Raw genomic sequence first — 15,096 nt, 5'->3', positions numbered from 1 at the left:
TGTGACATGGATCATGGAATTTTATGGAATGCACGATATTTATTTTATTTAAATATATTGATGAGAAAATGGTTTAAGGAAATGAGGATAATGGTTCAAGCTCCTTACGTAATGTTGGTGGCCCATCTATGGAATGGATGACTCAGATCTCTTACCCCACAAGTCACCTTGATCAACGGTCTAGATTTAATCTCATGAAAGAAGCAAACTATAGGAAAACCCTAAACCTAAATATTCACTATAAATAAGGGTGCTCCCCCCCCCATCTCTACACACAACCTCTCTCTCTCTCATCTCTCTCTCCATATTTCTCTCTCTAATTTTCTCTCACCCAAACCTTAGGTAGTACTCTTTCTCCTATCTAGACCTAAGTTAATTTTAAGGGTTGGAAAAAGTAGAGGGGGACCTAAGTCAATTTTGGGGGTTAAGGTATTGTAGAGATTTTAAGAGGTAGTTACCTAGTTTGGCTGAAATCAGCTATCCCGTGCCATTGGATGTGGTGACTCGATTTGGGGTGTAAAAAGCTCGGTTGAGATAATCTCCGACATCTTTTCTTTTATTTGTTTGTTCTTTTATTTTATATTCTCAAGTACAGTATTAGGTTGTATGAATGACATCAAGTAGTTGAGATTTATTTTATTGATGTGTTATTTATTTTGGAATTTCTATTGTTTGTAATAAGACCATCTGTGAGTGATATTGTTGTCAAAATTATAAGGGATGATTATTATTAAAAAAACAAAAAAATTTGTATTTCCTCGGCAAAAGATTACATAGGACTTTCTTTCAGTTCCCGCCTCTTTCGTAAAGCTTTTTGGTTTTTTCCGAAATTAGTACAAAACTCTCCAAAAGAAAAAACAAAAAGTAGAAAAATCCAGGGAACTGAAAAATATAAACTATCAAACCTCCCTTTAAATTTTGTTAAGAGAAAAGTTCACGCATGTCCCCCATGATTTTTGTTATTATAAAAATACCCTCTAAAATTAAAATTTTTATATTTATACCCAATCTATTGTATTTTTCTTATTTGTTCCATAATTGCCATTTGAAAATTATTTGCAATTTTTGGATCTTCATCCAAAATTTCATTTGCCCCATTTGTTTGCAATTTTTGGCCAGAAATAGGACCATACGCATTTTTGGACTTTCAAAATCTGGATTTTTTTATTTATTTTGGGATTTTGAAAATTTGGAAATGCTCATGGAAAAAATTATTCTTGTTTCAAGAGAACCTTTTGATTCTCATAATCCGAAAATTAATTGATTTTTAGATTTTAAAATTATGAAATCATGGAGATTGTTTTCATGGCCATTTTTGGATTTTCAAAATCCGAAAATCTTGAAATTTTTGGATTTTGGAATTCCAAGAATGCGCGTGGAAAGAAATCCGAATTGTGGGCTTTAGGTCATTTGAAAAAGATTATACACAAACGGCTATGAATGTTATAACAAAAAATATTTAGGTCAAATTTAAATAAAATGAATTAAAAGAGATATTTGCATAATTTACACTTATTTTAATTACAATTTCCACTAATTCTTGCTAAATTGAAATTCAAGCTCCGCTTATGGAAAGTGCGCTCTCCCCTAAGCATGGGATAACGAAATAGCCATCTTGGTGCTATAACAAACAATTGAACCCTGATTATGTTGCATGTGTTATAGAGATTGTATACCAGGAGACTATTTATCTTTGGTTCAAGTAATCCTAACCATTAAAAGTTATACAATAATGGCTGCACCATGATCACCAATGAGTGGTGGTCCTTAAACAATCATGGCTTATTATTTCACACCCATCAACAATGATTTTAGAGCATTCCAATTAAAGATGAAAATTAAACACTGGTTGTAGCAATGTTCACAAACTTGTCCAAGTCACTCGGATTTAGCCCCTTGCTGAGTAGAGTACCCAAGTACAATTCGGGTTTATTAAAATAAATAAATGATAGAAAAATTGTATTAAATGGTGGAACCTATACATACATATTTACATGTAATTTGGATATTTTATATAATGATATATGAAATTTTCAGGCCTTGTGCCTGTTTTTATATTTTCCTCTTTTGGATTTTTAGAAAATGTTTGTAGAATTTAAGTGATTGTAAATCCATGTTTTATAATTTTTTCCAGTTTATTTATTTTTTGTGTTGTTTTTTGTTTATTTGATTTTCACATTTTTATTTAATCTCAATATATATATTTTTAAAATTTTTTAGAGCCTCTGGCCTTACACTACTTAAGTGAAAGCACTTGGACTAGCCCGAGCAACTCAGCTCAAGCCAAGGCGGAGTTCGAAGCCTAAGTTGAGTTTCCAAATATTGATCTAGACAATTTGATTATTAGCCACACAGTAAAGAATTTCAAACCTATGAATTACAAAATACATGTAACCAGTGATAAAAAAGACACATCTGAAAAATCTGGATATTTGAAAAGCCATTAGTTCCTTTATACATAATTTTGAAATCTCGAATATTCAAAAATTTAGTTTTTTTGTCACAGGAAATTTACAGATAAATCTTATTGTATTTTTTATATTTAAAAATAGTCCAATATATTCTATATTTTACAATCAAATCCTATATTTCAATAACATAAAATGTACTTTAATTTTGGGTGCAGTTTGTATAGAGCTGAGGCTCTAAATAAGCAATCAAATTAGGGCCCACCTTCAAATGGTGTTGAGAAATGTGGTTTCCATACTAATAATCTTTGTGATAGTCTTAAAATATATTTTTATACGTACTTATGAAATTTAAAGCTTAAAAAATAGTGTCTACTTACGGTATGAAATTTAAAGCTTAAAAAATAGTATAGATTGAGTAGATCTATAAAAACTTGAAAATCTTGAAAATTGATGGTCCAAAAGTGCGATACAAGATGCACTATTTCAAAACTTGAAATCCATTTTTTTCCTCATGTCTAGATGATCAATTTGAGGATATTTTGGCATCAAAACAACCTCTTCTAGCAAAATTTTTGAGGTAGGCTCTAATTTGAATGTTTTGAGCCTTGGTTCTATATAAACATTTTCCTTTAATTTTATCCAAAGTACATTAGTTTTTAAATAAAAAAACTAGTTTTCATCCGGCCCCTACATTGGATCATCTAAAACTCCTAGGCTTTTCTATAGAAAAGTCCATCTAACAAAGCTTAGGAAAGATATGCCTCATTCAGCAACGGCATGGATCTTATCGTACACCATGGGTTGTTCCCAACTTCATATCTGGTCCGTCCAAGCGCTTATTGAACCCCCCTATAAGTTGCAAAGATTAAAACCCCTTATTTGACGAAGGGGCCAGTATCGGAGGACTCTACTCGCCGTGGTCTCTGGCATCAACAAATGGTACGTCCTCTGAAACCCTAGTTTCATTAAAAAGCTAAAAATGGTTTCTCTCTCCGTTGAAATGGATTCTAGGGTTCCATTAAAACCCGAGAAATGGTGTCTCTCTCCTCGTTGAAGTGGTTTCTATTGTTTGTCCTAAAACCCATAGAACAAGTTTGGCTTTCCTCTTTTTTCCTTTTTTAATGTTCTTTCGCATCAGCAGTTCAATCAAGGCTCCCCCAATTCCATCAAAGCCCTACGTTTTATCCTTTTCTCTAAGTATCTGCAGAAATGGCTTATATTTGCCATAGAAACCCTAGAACTGGTTTCTCTTCCATCTTCTGTTGGACCAGTAATTTGCTCTGGAAAGTCTAAATTACTTTACCCAAGAAAATCTTGTATTATACTATGCATTGGCATTAGAGTCGGATGTTAGTTTCGATGTGCATATTAAACAAATTGTCCCCAGAATATATCCTCTTGCGCTGTTTATTTTAGTGGTCATGTAGTTATGTCGATTTTGTCTTACTCACCTAGAACCAGTTTGCATAGAGAGAGATTTCACTCGTGGTACGTGGGCATTGTGTTGCTTATTATCATAAGTATTCATTTTTTATCTGGGATATAGATTTCTTCTGTTGGTTTCACTGCTTGGCCTTTGTTTGATGTGTTTTGCTTGATAAGTATATCATGCGCATTCATTGATCTGCTAATTACGAAAACACCATTATATATTGGAAGCTTTAATTTATTTTTTAATTATTAGCTTCATTTTGACCGAGAAATATCAATTTTACAACACAACAGTTGCTGGATCCATTTTCCTTGAATTATAATTTCCTTGGATTATAATTTTGCTCCTCTAGCTTATTGATTCCCCATAGCTTATCTCATTTTTTACCAAAATTATTATGTTCATGAATTCCATTCATCATAGAAACATCTCACATTTATTTATCGTTTTGATTGATAGATTAACATGCAAGGTGAGATGTATACATCTCATATCAAGTTCCAGTAATGATAAGAGTTGTTTCATGTACCTGATATTTGTTTGATCTGAAAAGGGCATATGCTGATGCTGTTCTGGACCAATTTTATCAGAAAATGTTTGTAACTTTGGCTTTTTTTCTGAGGAACTTCTGATTGGATTATTGTGTTTTCCATAGTGTTGCTGACAAAAAAAAAATCAACTTGCAACCTTTGCCAGGAATGAGCTATTATTGATTGATGTTAGATGACCCAAATTATTATTTATGGTAATCGCTATAGATTTATTGTCTCTGTCTAAGGTGTTTCATTGTCCTGATTCGAATGAGTTATGAGCATTTCTAAGGTCAGTGTAAGTTTAGTCTTCTGGGCTCGTAGTTTACTCATCGTCCTACAATTTGGATCTAGTATCGATTAACTATGAGTAGTGTTTTAGAAGTCCATTAGAATTTTTTCTCTGATTTCCCCTAAGTATCCATCGATTTATTCTATGTTCCCTCACGTATTTGTGCAGCTTTCCCAATTTTAACATGACTTATTCCTGAGTGAATTCCTTTTGTTTCCCTTGGTCACACATTATATTCTTGTTATCTCTGTAATTTTTGTCAACTTTAGGTTGTCATTGTTTCTAATTCTTTCTTTCTATGACCCTTGATCGTCTAAGGGGTTGTACTGATTGCCATTTGGTGGGCTGGTTGTGTTGTTCCCTTGACCTTGGGTTCTGGGTGATGAACTAGGCATAAGTGAGATTGTTTGTTTAGGGTGGGTTTCCTTCTTGTATGGTCATAGATTGACCAAGATGTACATTTTCTTGGAGTGAGACCTATATACTGACATAAAAGTGCATGCGATCCAATACTGTTTGTAATAATTTTGTCCAATTTTCTTCTAATCTTATAGCAATACATGCTATCAATTAAAAACATTTAGAGAGATTTTGAAACATTGGCTTCTGTATCATCTGCATTATTAATGCTCTTGGCTTTGGGCAATTTGTTAATTTGGAGTGCCATTTGTTATATCATGATTTCAAATAATGGCAGATAGTGTGCTAGCTGTTAATTATTCGGTTCACACTGTGGAGTTCCTTTTAGTTACACATTCATTGTGAACTTACATAGTTGTAAAATATATGTAATTTTGAAACTTATGTATGTGCACGAGTTGTCGTTACTGTTGCCTGAACAAGGTGCGTTTCTTGCTCATTCTCCTCTGTTTATCTTTCAGGCCCCTAAAAGAGGTGGAAAGGCACCTGCACGAGCCAAGAAGAAGGCTGTAAGTAGTAAATCTCCATTTTGGCTCTAGTTGGTCAAATAATGGCTTATGCTTCTTCTCATTTGAGCATTTTCCTCTCAGTTTTATTCTCCATTAAATTTCAAAACATGTATTTCTAGCACGAGGAAGTTATAATTTAGGATTTTATGTTCACTTTAACAGGAGAAGGTTGTGAATCCCTTATTCGAAAAGCGTCCTAAGCAATTTGGGATTGGGGGAGCTTTACCTCCAAAAAGGGATTTGCATAGATTTGTGAAATGGCCAAAGGTCATACGCATTCAAAGGCAGAGGAGGATCCTTAAGCAGCGTTTGAAGGTTCCTCCTGCTCTGAATCAGTTCACCAAAACATTGGACAAGAACCTTGGTAACATTTCTCATATAACACTGAATGGTTTCTTTAGGTATTGATTATTCAATCTTACTGAAATTTATGCTGATCTTTTGTTGGCACCCCCGTGTTGCCTGTATTCCATAGCTTCCATTGAAAGGGTCTCAAATTTTCCTTATTTGGCATATAAAAGCTTTTTTGTTTTGTACATTTGAATAGGCCCAGACGATTGGTTTGTGTCCCTTAAATTGACTTCCTTTTCTCCTGCAGCAACAAATCTTTTCAAGATGCTTCTTAAGTACCGACCTGAAGATAAGGCAGAGAAAAAGGAAAGGCTTTTGAAAAGGGCTCAGGCAGAGGCAGAAGGGAAGACTGTTGAATCAAAGAAGCCCATTGTCGTCAAGTATGGTCTCAATCATGTTACATACCTTATTGAGCAGGTGAAACTAATGATTTTTCATACTTGTTCTCTCTCTCTCTCTCTCTCTCTCTCTCTTCCCCCTTTTGGTTTTTGACTTTGCTATCTTTGGTCAGCTTTTTTTATGACTGCTCTCTATATTTCAACTTACTTTTTAATAAAGGTTTATTATCCACAAAGACAATTAATTTTATACCATTACCAACATATTTAGAATGACAAATTAATATTTGTATAGACAATTATTTCTGTAACTTTTGTAGTTTCTAGTAAAGCAGTTTTGCTTGGTTTATCTAGGTTGGTTGCTGCATTTGGCTATGCGATACTTAAGATCCAATGGTAGCCTTTTTTTTATGTGAATTTTCATGTATCGACTTCTGAGGCACTCCAAGCCTGTGGTTTGCTTCTGACTGCTGTGCTATGCTTGCGGTCTTCTGTGAATATTTATGCATGTGTTGTATAGTATGTTTTGTTTGGATGCATCTGCCATCACTAACTATCCACTGTTATAATAAAAACACTCACTATAAAGATTTATTTGTTGTTAGGCACTGACCCTTGTAAAATTATTTCTGTTTTAGTCTTTTGGAATCCAATCTGGTCATAATGGTGTTTTTTACGTTGCTTAATATAACTTTGTCCTTTTCTGGTTCGGGAGGGAGTGATGGAAAAGCTCTCTCTCTCTTTCACACACACACACACACAAGCTCTTCCAACTCGAAAGTCAGAATCTCCCTATAAAAACCAGATCCCCTTCAAACCTACAGTTGGAATCTCCTCAGAAAACAGGCCCAGGATTCCATTTCTACTGAGGTCCCAAGTTAAGAAGAAAACCATTAGTATGGAGATTTTATGCAATTGGTATAATTTTTTCTCTAAAAAGCCAATTTTTTTGGAGTTTGAAGCCTAAGATTATGGAGTTTTTTTGAAAATTGTTTTTGGGAAAATCAAAATTGTTCATCTTATCTTGGAGTGAAGATTTAAAGTGAGAGAAACTAGAGAGAGGAAGGTTGGGGATGTGGAGAATGGAGCTTTGAAGGTTACAACCATGACCAATTTTCAATATGCAGAGATTTGGATCAGTTTACCAAACAGCCAACCAAATAACATCATATAGGGAATAAGGTACCTACCAAACAACTAAAATAATATTATGCAGATTAGATTAATTGTGGAAAAAATACTCTACCCGTGATAAAATTAACTATAACAGACCTTTTATTCTACATTTATAATTGTTTTTAAGGCCACATGGTTATTCATAAATTCTTTTATATAGACCTTCCTTTTGGTTTATGGAACTTTTTTTATTCAGGATTGTAATGGCTTATGTGCTTGTGATTAATGGCAGTGCTCAATGTGCACTGTGCAGTAGAGGAAAAAGTGGTTTCAACCCCATTTCAAATAGAATGCTAACTGCCACTTATAAGTGGTGTTTTGCATTTCCATGCGAATGAGATTGCTTGCCCAGAATCAACTAGCTTCCACAACCAGCACGACTTACGCATTGCTCCCCATAATGGGTTCCGAAAGCATTCCCAAATGCAGCATTAGTATTTTAGGTTTTGCAGTATTTTGAAAGCAGCAAGTGGATTTAGTTTACTTTCATTATGTACTAGTTAGATTCATCATTGACTTACTTTCAAATAGATTGCAAACTCCCACTTATTAGTGGTGTTGTGCATTTCCATGCGAATGAGATTGGGTGTCCCGAACCAACTAGCTTTGACCACCAACAGCATCCCATGCTCTGCTCCCCGGAATGGGTTCCAAAAGCATTTCCAAATGCAGCATTAGTATTTTAGTTTTTGTGCTATTCTGGGTGTAGCAAGTTGAATTAGTTATGTTCATCATAGATTAGTTAGATTCTTGGACTTACTTTCCATGTGTCGTTGATTTTAGATATTTGGTTTGGTTTGCTAGCTAACATCTTATATTTTGTGGTATTTAAACAGAACAAGGCTCAGCTTGTGATTATTGCTCATGATGTGGATCCCATCGAGCTTGTTGTTTGGTTGCCAGCTTTGTGCCGCAAAATGGAAATCCCTTACGCCATCGTAAAGGGGAAGGCTCGCTTGGGCACTGTGAGTTTCTCACTGATATCTTTTTAACTTCTACAAGTGATATGTGGTATATGGTGCACCATGGCGAATTGTCATCCATTGGGAACTTGTGTTAATGTCTGTCAGTTATTGCGAATGACTGGTGGATACTCCTGTTGTGTACCATATACTATACGGTGTTGTGCAATCTTTCTCGTGTCATTCTTCTGTGACCTGTGGTTTATTTTGTAATGGAATGAGAAGAATGGTGTTCTCACTTGGATGACATTACTTGTTTTGATAGATTGTGCACAAGAAGACAGCTGCAGTCTTATGTTTGACCTCAGTGAAGAATGAGGATAAGTTGGATTTCAGCAAGATTGTGGAGGCAATCAAGGTATGGTTTGTTTGTTTTGTTTGTTTTTCTTTTTGTACTGATCAGATACTGATTTGTGGGCATGAAACTTTCAAGGAATAAGAAACTGTGAAACATTAGAGGGCAAATGACGTTGCGAGCATAGCTGGAGTTTGAAAATGATAATTAAATTGTCATACAATGATGACAAAGAAAATGAAAAATTATTAAAAAGCAAACACTGAATCTATATATACAAATATACACACATAAATATCCCCTCTGATTTACCCCAAAAAAAATATATACACACATATATGAAAAAATAATATGTAAGCCCATCGGCTTATTCTACAGCATGATCTGCTTTGAAAAGTGGGGATCTGGTAGATCCTAAATTTTGCACGTGTGTATATCTCATCTGAAGTGATTTAAAAATCTTTGTACTTGAATTTGCCCAAAAAGGAGTCAGAATGAGTGCCATTTTTGTTGAAATGCGGCCGTCCATTTGATTTACAGCGGATCTAGGCCTTCCATATTCCCTTTTTTTTAAGTGATAATTTTTTAAATAAGGACTGCAAAATTTTGTTGTGGAAAATCCCTTTAGCTTATAAGATTGTTGTTCCTTATAGAATATTTTCCTTTTGTGTGTGTGCATATATGTGTATGTGCATGTGTTATGTGCATGTGCATCTGCATGTGTGTTTTGTGCATGTGCGTGTGTGTTTGTGAAAGAAGAATGGAGGGGGGGGAGAGGGTCTGCATTATGGTAGGGTGTCATTGGAAGAAAACAAATTAGCAGCATTTATAATCAGTTACATGTCGTCAGTAGTTGGATTCTATTTTCCGTGTTTTTTGGTTTTGCAGGCCAATTTCAACGACAAGTATGATGAATACCGCAAGCGATGGGGTGGGGGCATCATGGGCTCCAAATCCTTGGCCAAGACCAAAGCTAGGGAGAGGCTCTTGGCCAAGGAAGCAGCTCAGAGAATGACTTGAAGAAAGGGAGCATTTTGCTTCTGTAAATTTAGAGCAAGGAAGAGTGTTTGCTCTTTTCTTGTCACCCTGTTTCTTGGTTTTAGATTTTCTTGATTTCAATCTCATCATCATTTCATCAGCATCTTCGAGATTAGGTTTTTTGTGTTTTTGAGCATGAGCTGAATCAGGTATCTTCAACTTTGATTGTATCCGTGCCAGTTTTCCGTGGGAATATATTTTGCTACTTGATATGCCTTCTCTCTCTCTCTCGTTCTTTTTCGTTTTTGTGGATGTTTGCAATGCGATACTGATTTAATTTATTGAAAAAATAAATTCTGATTAGCAGGGTTATACAATTGCAGTGATTCTTTCAATGTTTGATACATGGGGTTGTTTGATACCTTGAAAATAATTCAGAATGTACATGCGGTTGTTTGATGGCTTGAAAATAATTCAGAATGTACATTGTTAATCTCTCCTCATATATAAGATGAATGGCAATGTACTTGATATTGAATTGGCTATGCACATGGTGACACTAGATTTGCCACTTATATGCATGGTATTGTATGCTTTCTGTTCCGGTGTGTGAAATTTTAAGAGACACCATGTTCTCCCTGTGCCCATTAAAGACTAACCAGCATACCAGCTTGGTGCACTGCTTGATATTGATGCTACTGACTGCTTAGACTTCAATATTTCAGGATTGATACTAAAGGTATTCAAAGTTAATTTTGGGAAAATTATGGTTACGCCCTTGAAATATACTTGGTAGACATTCAATTACTCAATATTTTTCATATCAAACTCTTAATCTAATTTTTTTTTTTTTTTTACCCCCGTAAATGAAAGAGGTGTAATTTTTATGATGAAACTATCCTTTTTAGTACACGTACCCTCGTTTTTTATGATTCTTTTTTAGTTTTTTTAGGAGTATATTGCTTGTAGTTTTTGTACGCTTTTTTCTCATTGGGGAATTCTTGATGGAATTTGTTGTTAAATCAAGAATATTAATTTGCTCCCATTGTTAATGCATTCATCTTTAAATCAAAATTCAATAATATTAAGTTAGTGAAGAAATAAAGTTATAGGGAAGAAGTTTTTTTGAAAAGCTTTTTTGAAAAACAGATAAAATACGGATTTAAATCAGCTCCATTAAAAAGTCGTGATTTTTTTAAGATCTTTTGAAAAAATTGGAGTTCTAAATGTATTTCAAAAAATCAGATTTTTTTTTGAAAAAATCGTGTTTTAATAAGAGACTTGCTAACCATGGTTTTAACAAGTAATGGAGGGTTGCAAAGGTAGTTTAGTATTTAACATATGGGAAAGTAGAAAATGAAACCATTTACTTTTTATACAAGGTGGTTACATTAATCTTGACTATTGGATGTGAAATTGGGTTGTTGTAATTATTCCGTTGATCAAAGCTCAAACTCCAAAAGAACTTTTTTCGAACTTTGTGACATATTTAAGTTATCCAATTTTACATGAAATGGTTATAAAGAATTGTGATCAGCCTGTATCAAAGGTAAATGATTTCATTGTATACAATCTCTTGACATATTAACTTTTTGATTAGGGGGTAAAAGCAAAGAAAAACCAATAATTGTGTGAGATATGAAACTATTAAGGGGTTGGAGGTATATAAATTATATTTCAGAGGGTATCCATAATTTTCCCTTGTGGCTATTAGCGCATCTAAGTGCTATCTTTTAAGTAATCCTTACCACTAAAATGTTCATTGTTTAGTAAATTTTATTTATGTTTGAATGGTAAGTATAATTCATTGAGATAAGGTTGAAGACTCCTCTCCCCTGTAGAGCGAGAACAATCTCGTCCATGATAGTAGTCCAAGCCCAAGGCACATTCTCTGAGTCTTTGCACCAAACAATAATATTGGTAGCGTCCCCTTCAATGATAAGGTGTGAATTACCAGAATGTATCATCGACACTCCTACCTTCAAAGCCCAATGCTCAGCCTCATTACTACCACATAAATGCATGCGACCTTGGTAGTGCCACAGGTTGCTCCATCTGAGTCTCGCAGAAGTCCATCAAAACTAGCTAATTTGTTCATGGATTTTGACACTGCTGTCAAAACTCAGCTTGACCCAACCTACTGGTGGCGCCTTCACTGGTTTGATTTGATCGAGTAAGGCCTTTTTGCTTGAAGCATATGATCGCCTTAAAATGGGTGAAGAGGTTTTCTCTTGGGATGGGTCAAAAGGAAGATAGAGCTTGTGCCAATGTTGTCACTAAGACTCAAATGGACCGGGACAACTAGAAAATATCTTTTCTTTTGCCCTCTTTTTTTCCAAAGTTATGAGATTTCATTCATTCCAAATGTTCCATAGCACAACCGCTAACAAGATTCTCTAAATAATCAAGCCAGAAGCTGTAAAGTTAGGAGACCATATATGCTGAAGCATCTGATCTATGCGATTATGCTTGATCCATGTCCTCCCAGATAGATTATGTACCCATCCCCACAATGCCGACACAAAAGGACAACAAATGAAGATATGATAAGTGGAAAGGGGTCTTCGATGTCCAAGAAGCCACAAAAAAGCTCTCACTATGTGTGGGACTTAACAGTTCCACAATTGGTATACCTTGTTATTTTCTTCAATATAGCGTTCACAGAATATAGTATCATAGAGAGAGTTGATTGTGAAAATGCCATTGGGTTCCAGGGTCCACACCAATTTGTCTGGCCTCTTTGGGCAATAGAAAATTCACATATCAAGGAAAGTAGGGCTAGGAACTGTTGTTCCACTCCATTTTCAACTCTTTTCATGTCAAGCGTAATATCAGAGTTCCAGTTCCCCAGCTGAGACAATTTCTTACACTTTAGCGATCTTCTTATTAGAGCTCTTGTATAGATCTGGGTATGTGATCTTGAGGGAATATTGGCTGAGCCATTTGCTGCACCAGAACCTCGTTTTGGCTCCATCACCAACCACAATTATGGTTTAAGCCAAGAAGAGGATTTTGATCAAGAAAATGCCTCTCCACACCCAAGAAACTGAAGACTTTTTTGGCCTTTGTCTGGTAATGAAACCGTCGGTCCCGAAAATCACTGATTCCCAGAGCTGGCCTTGTTGTCTAGACAACCTCTACCACAACTTTGTCAAGAGTGCTTCATTAACTGCTGCTAATTTCCTGATGCCCAACAACCTCCTTTTTTCTGTAGGCATACACAGGTCCATTTGAGGAGGTGAAACTTCTTCTTATGTTGACTACCACTCCATAAGAAATTTCTCATTAAAGATTTTAGCTTCTTAATTACTCATGTTGGTGCTCTGAAAAGCGAAAGGTAATAAATAGGCAGGTTTGCTAAGGTGGCTTTAATGAGGGTAATGCAACCCCCTAAAGAGAGATATCTGGATTTCCACCCATCCAATTTGTGCTGAAATCTTGGAATGGGTGGGTCCAATGCGAATGTGACAACTTGGTGATGGCGAGTGGCAGGCCCAAATACTGAGTAGGGAAGGCGTTAGTGGCACCATGCAGCCCACCCATTTACCTCTCGATCCTTGCAACTAATTCCCCTAGTTTTGCTCATATTTATTCTAGCCCTGAACGCCTGCTCATAACATTTCAGAAACAACCATGCATTGCGAATGTTTACATATGTCAGCTTCAACAGTAGAAGAGTGTTGTTTACATATTGAAGATGGGCTAATGATTGTCCATCATGCCATGCTTGCAATCCACTAATCATTTCACTCCTCACTACCCCTTCCATCATCTTGCTAAAGGACTCCGCCACCAAAGTGAATAGGAAGGGCGATACTTTATCGCCCTACCTAATGCCCCAGGAAGACTTGAAGTAACCACAGGATTTACCAATCACAATAATTGAGAGATGGATGGATGCTAGACAACCTCTTATCCACCTTCTCCAAATCACCGAAGCCTATAAGCTGCATAATCTCATCTAGGTAATCCAATTCAACTCGATCATACACCTTCTAGATATCCAGTTTCAATATGACCCCTTTTAGCCCCGTCTATGCTATGGTATGGATCACTTCTTGCACGATTAACACTCCATCAATTATTTGTTTATCTATTATGAATGCAGCATGGAGCCCTCTGCAATCAAATGTGAAACTTTCCTCAGCTAATTTGTCAAAACTTTAGCCAGAATCTTGTATATTGCTGATAGGAAGCTGATGGGTTGAATGTCTTGAAGTGATTCCAGATTTACCTTTTTGGGAATAAGGGTGATGAATGTGAAATTCATGGCATTGCTTATGAATCCATCAAACTCAAATTGGTTGATCCATCGCATTAGGTTTGGTTTCACCAAATCCAAAAATTATTGAAAAAAGGAGAAAGGGAAACTATCCAGCTAGGGGATTTGTCTCTGGGCAAAGTGAAGGTCGCTTCCTTTACTTCTTCCATTGAAAAGGCTTGCTCTAGGGCTCTGGCATGGACTTCTGGAATTGTCTTGAATGGGAGATCTTCAAGCTAAAAGGGAAGACGAGGTTCTGATGCAAAAGATCTTTGGAAATGGTATACAATTGTCTCTTCCATGGCCCTATTGTTATTGTCCTCATAGTCTACTCCCTCTTAAGCCGTTCAAATTATATTGTCTTCGTCAGGAATTTGCAATGGCATGAAAGTATTTCGTATTGATATCCCCTTCCTTGACCCATTTGAAGCGGGAGCACTGAAACCAAAAAATTTCTTCCTTTCTTAACAAGTCATCCAATTGGTCTTTGAGGTCCTCTCGGGTTTGAACTTGAATAGGGGCCAAACCACCAGAGATTTATTCTAGGGCGTTAAGTTATTCCATGCTATTGGTGGTAGTAGCAATCGTGTGAGCGAATGTGCCGAAAGTGCAGTTTCCCAACGTCTGAGTTGTTGTTTGAGAAGTTTTCGTTTGCAGGTTGAGATGTGTCTAGGCGAAGCCTTGAAAGGTACATTATTCTATGTATTTGTTACAAGCTTCATTAACGATTGTTCTCTTAGCGACATGAGGTCAAACCGGAAAGGGAAAGGGCCATAGGATTCCCCTTCGGTATTGAACAAAAGCGGAATATGGTCCAAGGTATTATGAGGTATGGTTTTGAGCAAGTAATTTGGCTTCCCACTCTTCTGAGATTAAGATTTGATCAATTTTGGACATTTGCAATTGGGTGGCAGAATTGTTACTCCAAGTGAATTGCGTGGCAATAATATTTAGATCCATCAAAACATTACATGTAATGAAATTGTCAAACATTATCATTGCTGAATTTGGCCTAGCTGCTGTTAAAAATTCATGTAGCCATCTAGTTTGATTAAGATCCCCCATTCCACACCATGGCATATTCTCTCTATTGATAAGGGCTGAAATATAATTAAAAAAACCATCCTTATTGCAAAAGAAT

General features: G+C 35.9%; 1 protein-coding gene across 1 annotated transcript; it reads left to right on the top strand.

Annotated features, from left to right (window-relative positions):
- The first annotated feature begins 3,292 nt into the window (after positions 1 to 3,292).
- LOC18446127 (large ribosomal subunit protein eL8y) lies at positions 3,293 to 10,071 on the top strand. The gene is made up of 7 exons (XM_011629502.3): positions 3,293 to 3,350; positions 5,547 to 5,594; positions 5,757 to 5,958; positions 6,193 to 6,362; positions 8,296 to 8,424; positions 8,687 to 8,779; positions 9,605 to 10,071. The coding sequence occupies exons 1-7, from the start codon at positions 3,348 to 3,350 to the stop codon at positions 9,734 to 9,736; spliced, it is 777 nt and encodes a 258-aa protein (XP_011627804.1). The 5' UTR covers positions 3,293 to 3,347; the 3' UTR covers positions 9,737 to 10,071.
- Positions 10,072 to 15,096: the final 5,025 nt, after the last annotated feature.

This window comes from Amborella trichopoda, chromosome 10 (genome assembly GCF_054954075.1).
Source record: "Amborella trichopoda isolate Santa Cruz 75 chromosome 10, AtrichopodaSantaCruz75HAP2 v2.0, whole genome shotgun sequence".
Taxonomy (NCBI): domain Eukaryota; kingdom Viridiplantae; phylum Streptophyta; class Magnoliopsida; order Amborellales; family Amborellaceae; genus Amborella; species Amborella trichopoda.
This window is presented reverse-complemented; position numbering and strand designations above follow the sequence as displayed.

Bases quoted from the DNA above. Each gene is read 5' to 3' on its own strand.
- LOC18446127 (XM_011629502.3), top strand. The intron at 5,959-6,192 runs GTAACATTTCTC...TTTCTCCTGCAG, and splicing joins AACATTGGACAAGAACCTTG to CAACAAATCTTTTCAAGATG. The intron at 6,363-8,295 runs GTGAAACTAATG...GTATTTAAACAG, and splicing joins TTACATACCTTATTGAGCAG to AACAAGGCTCAGCTTGTGAT.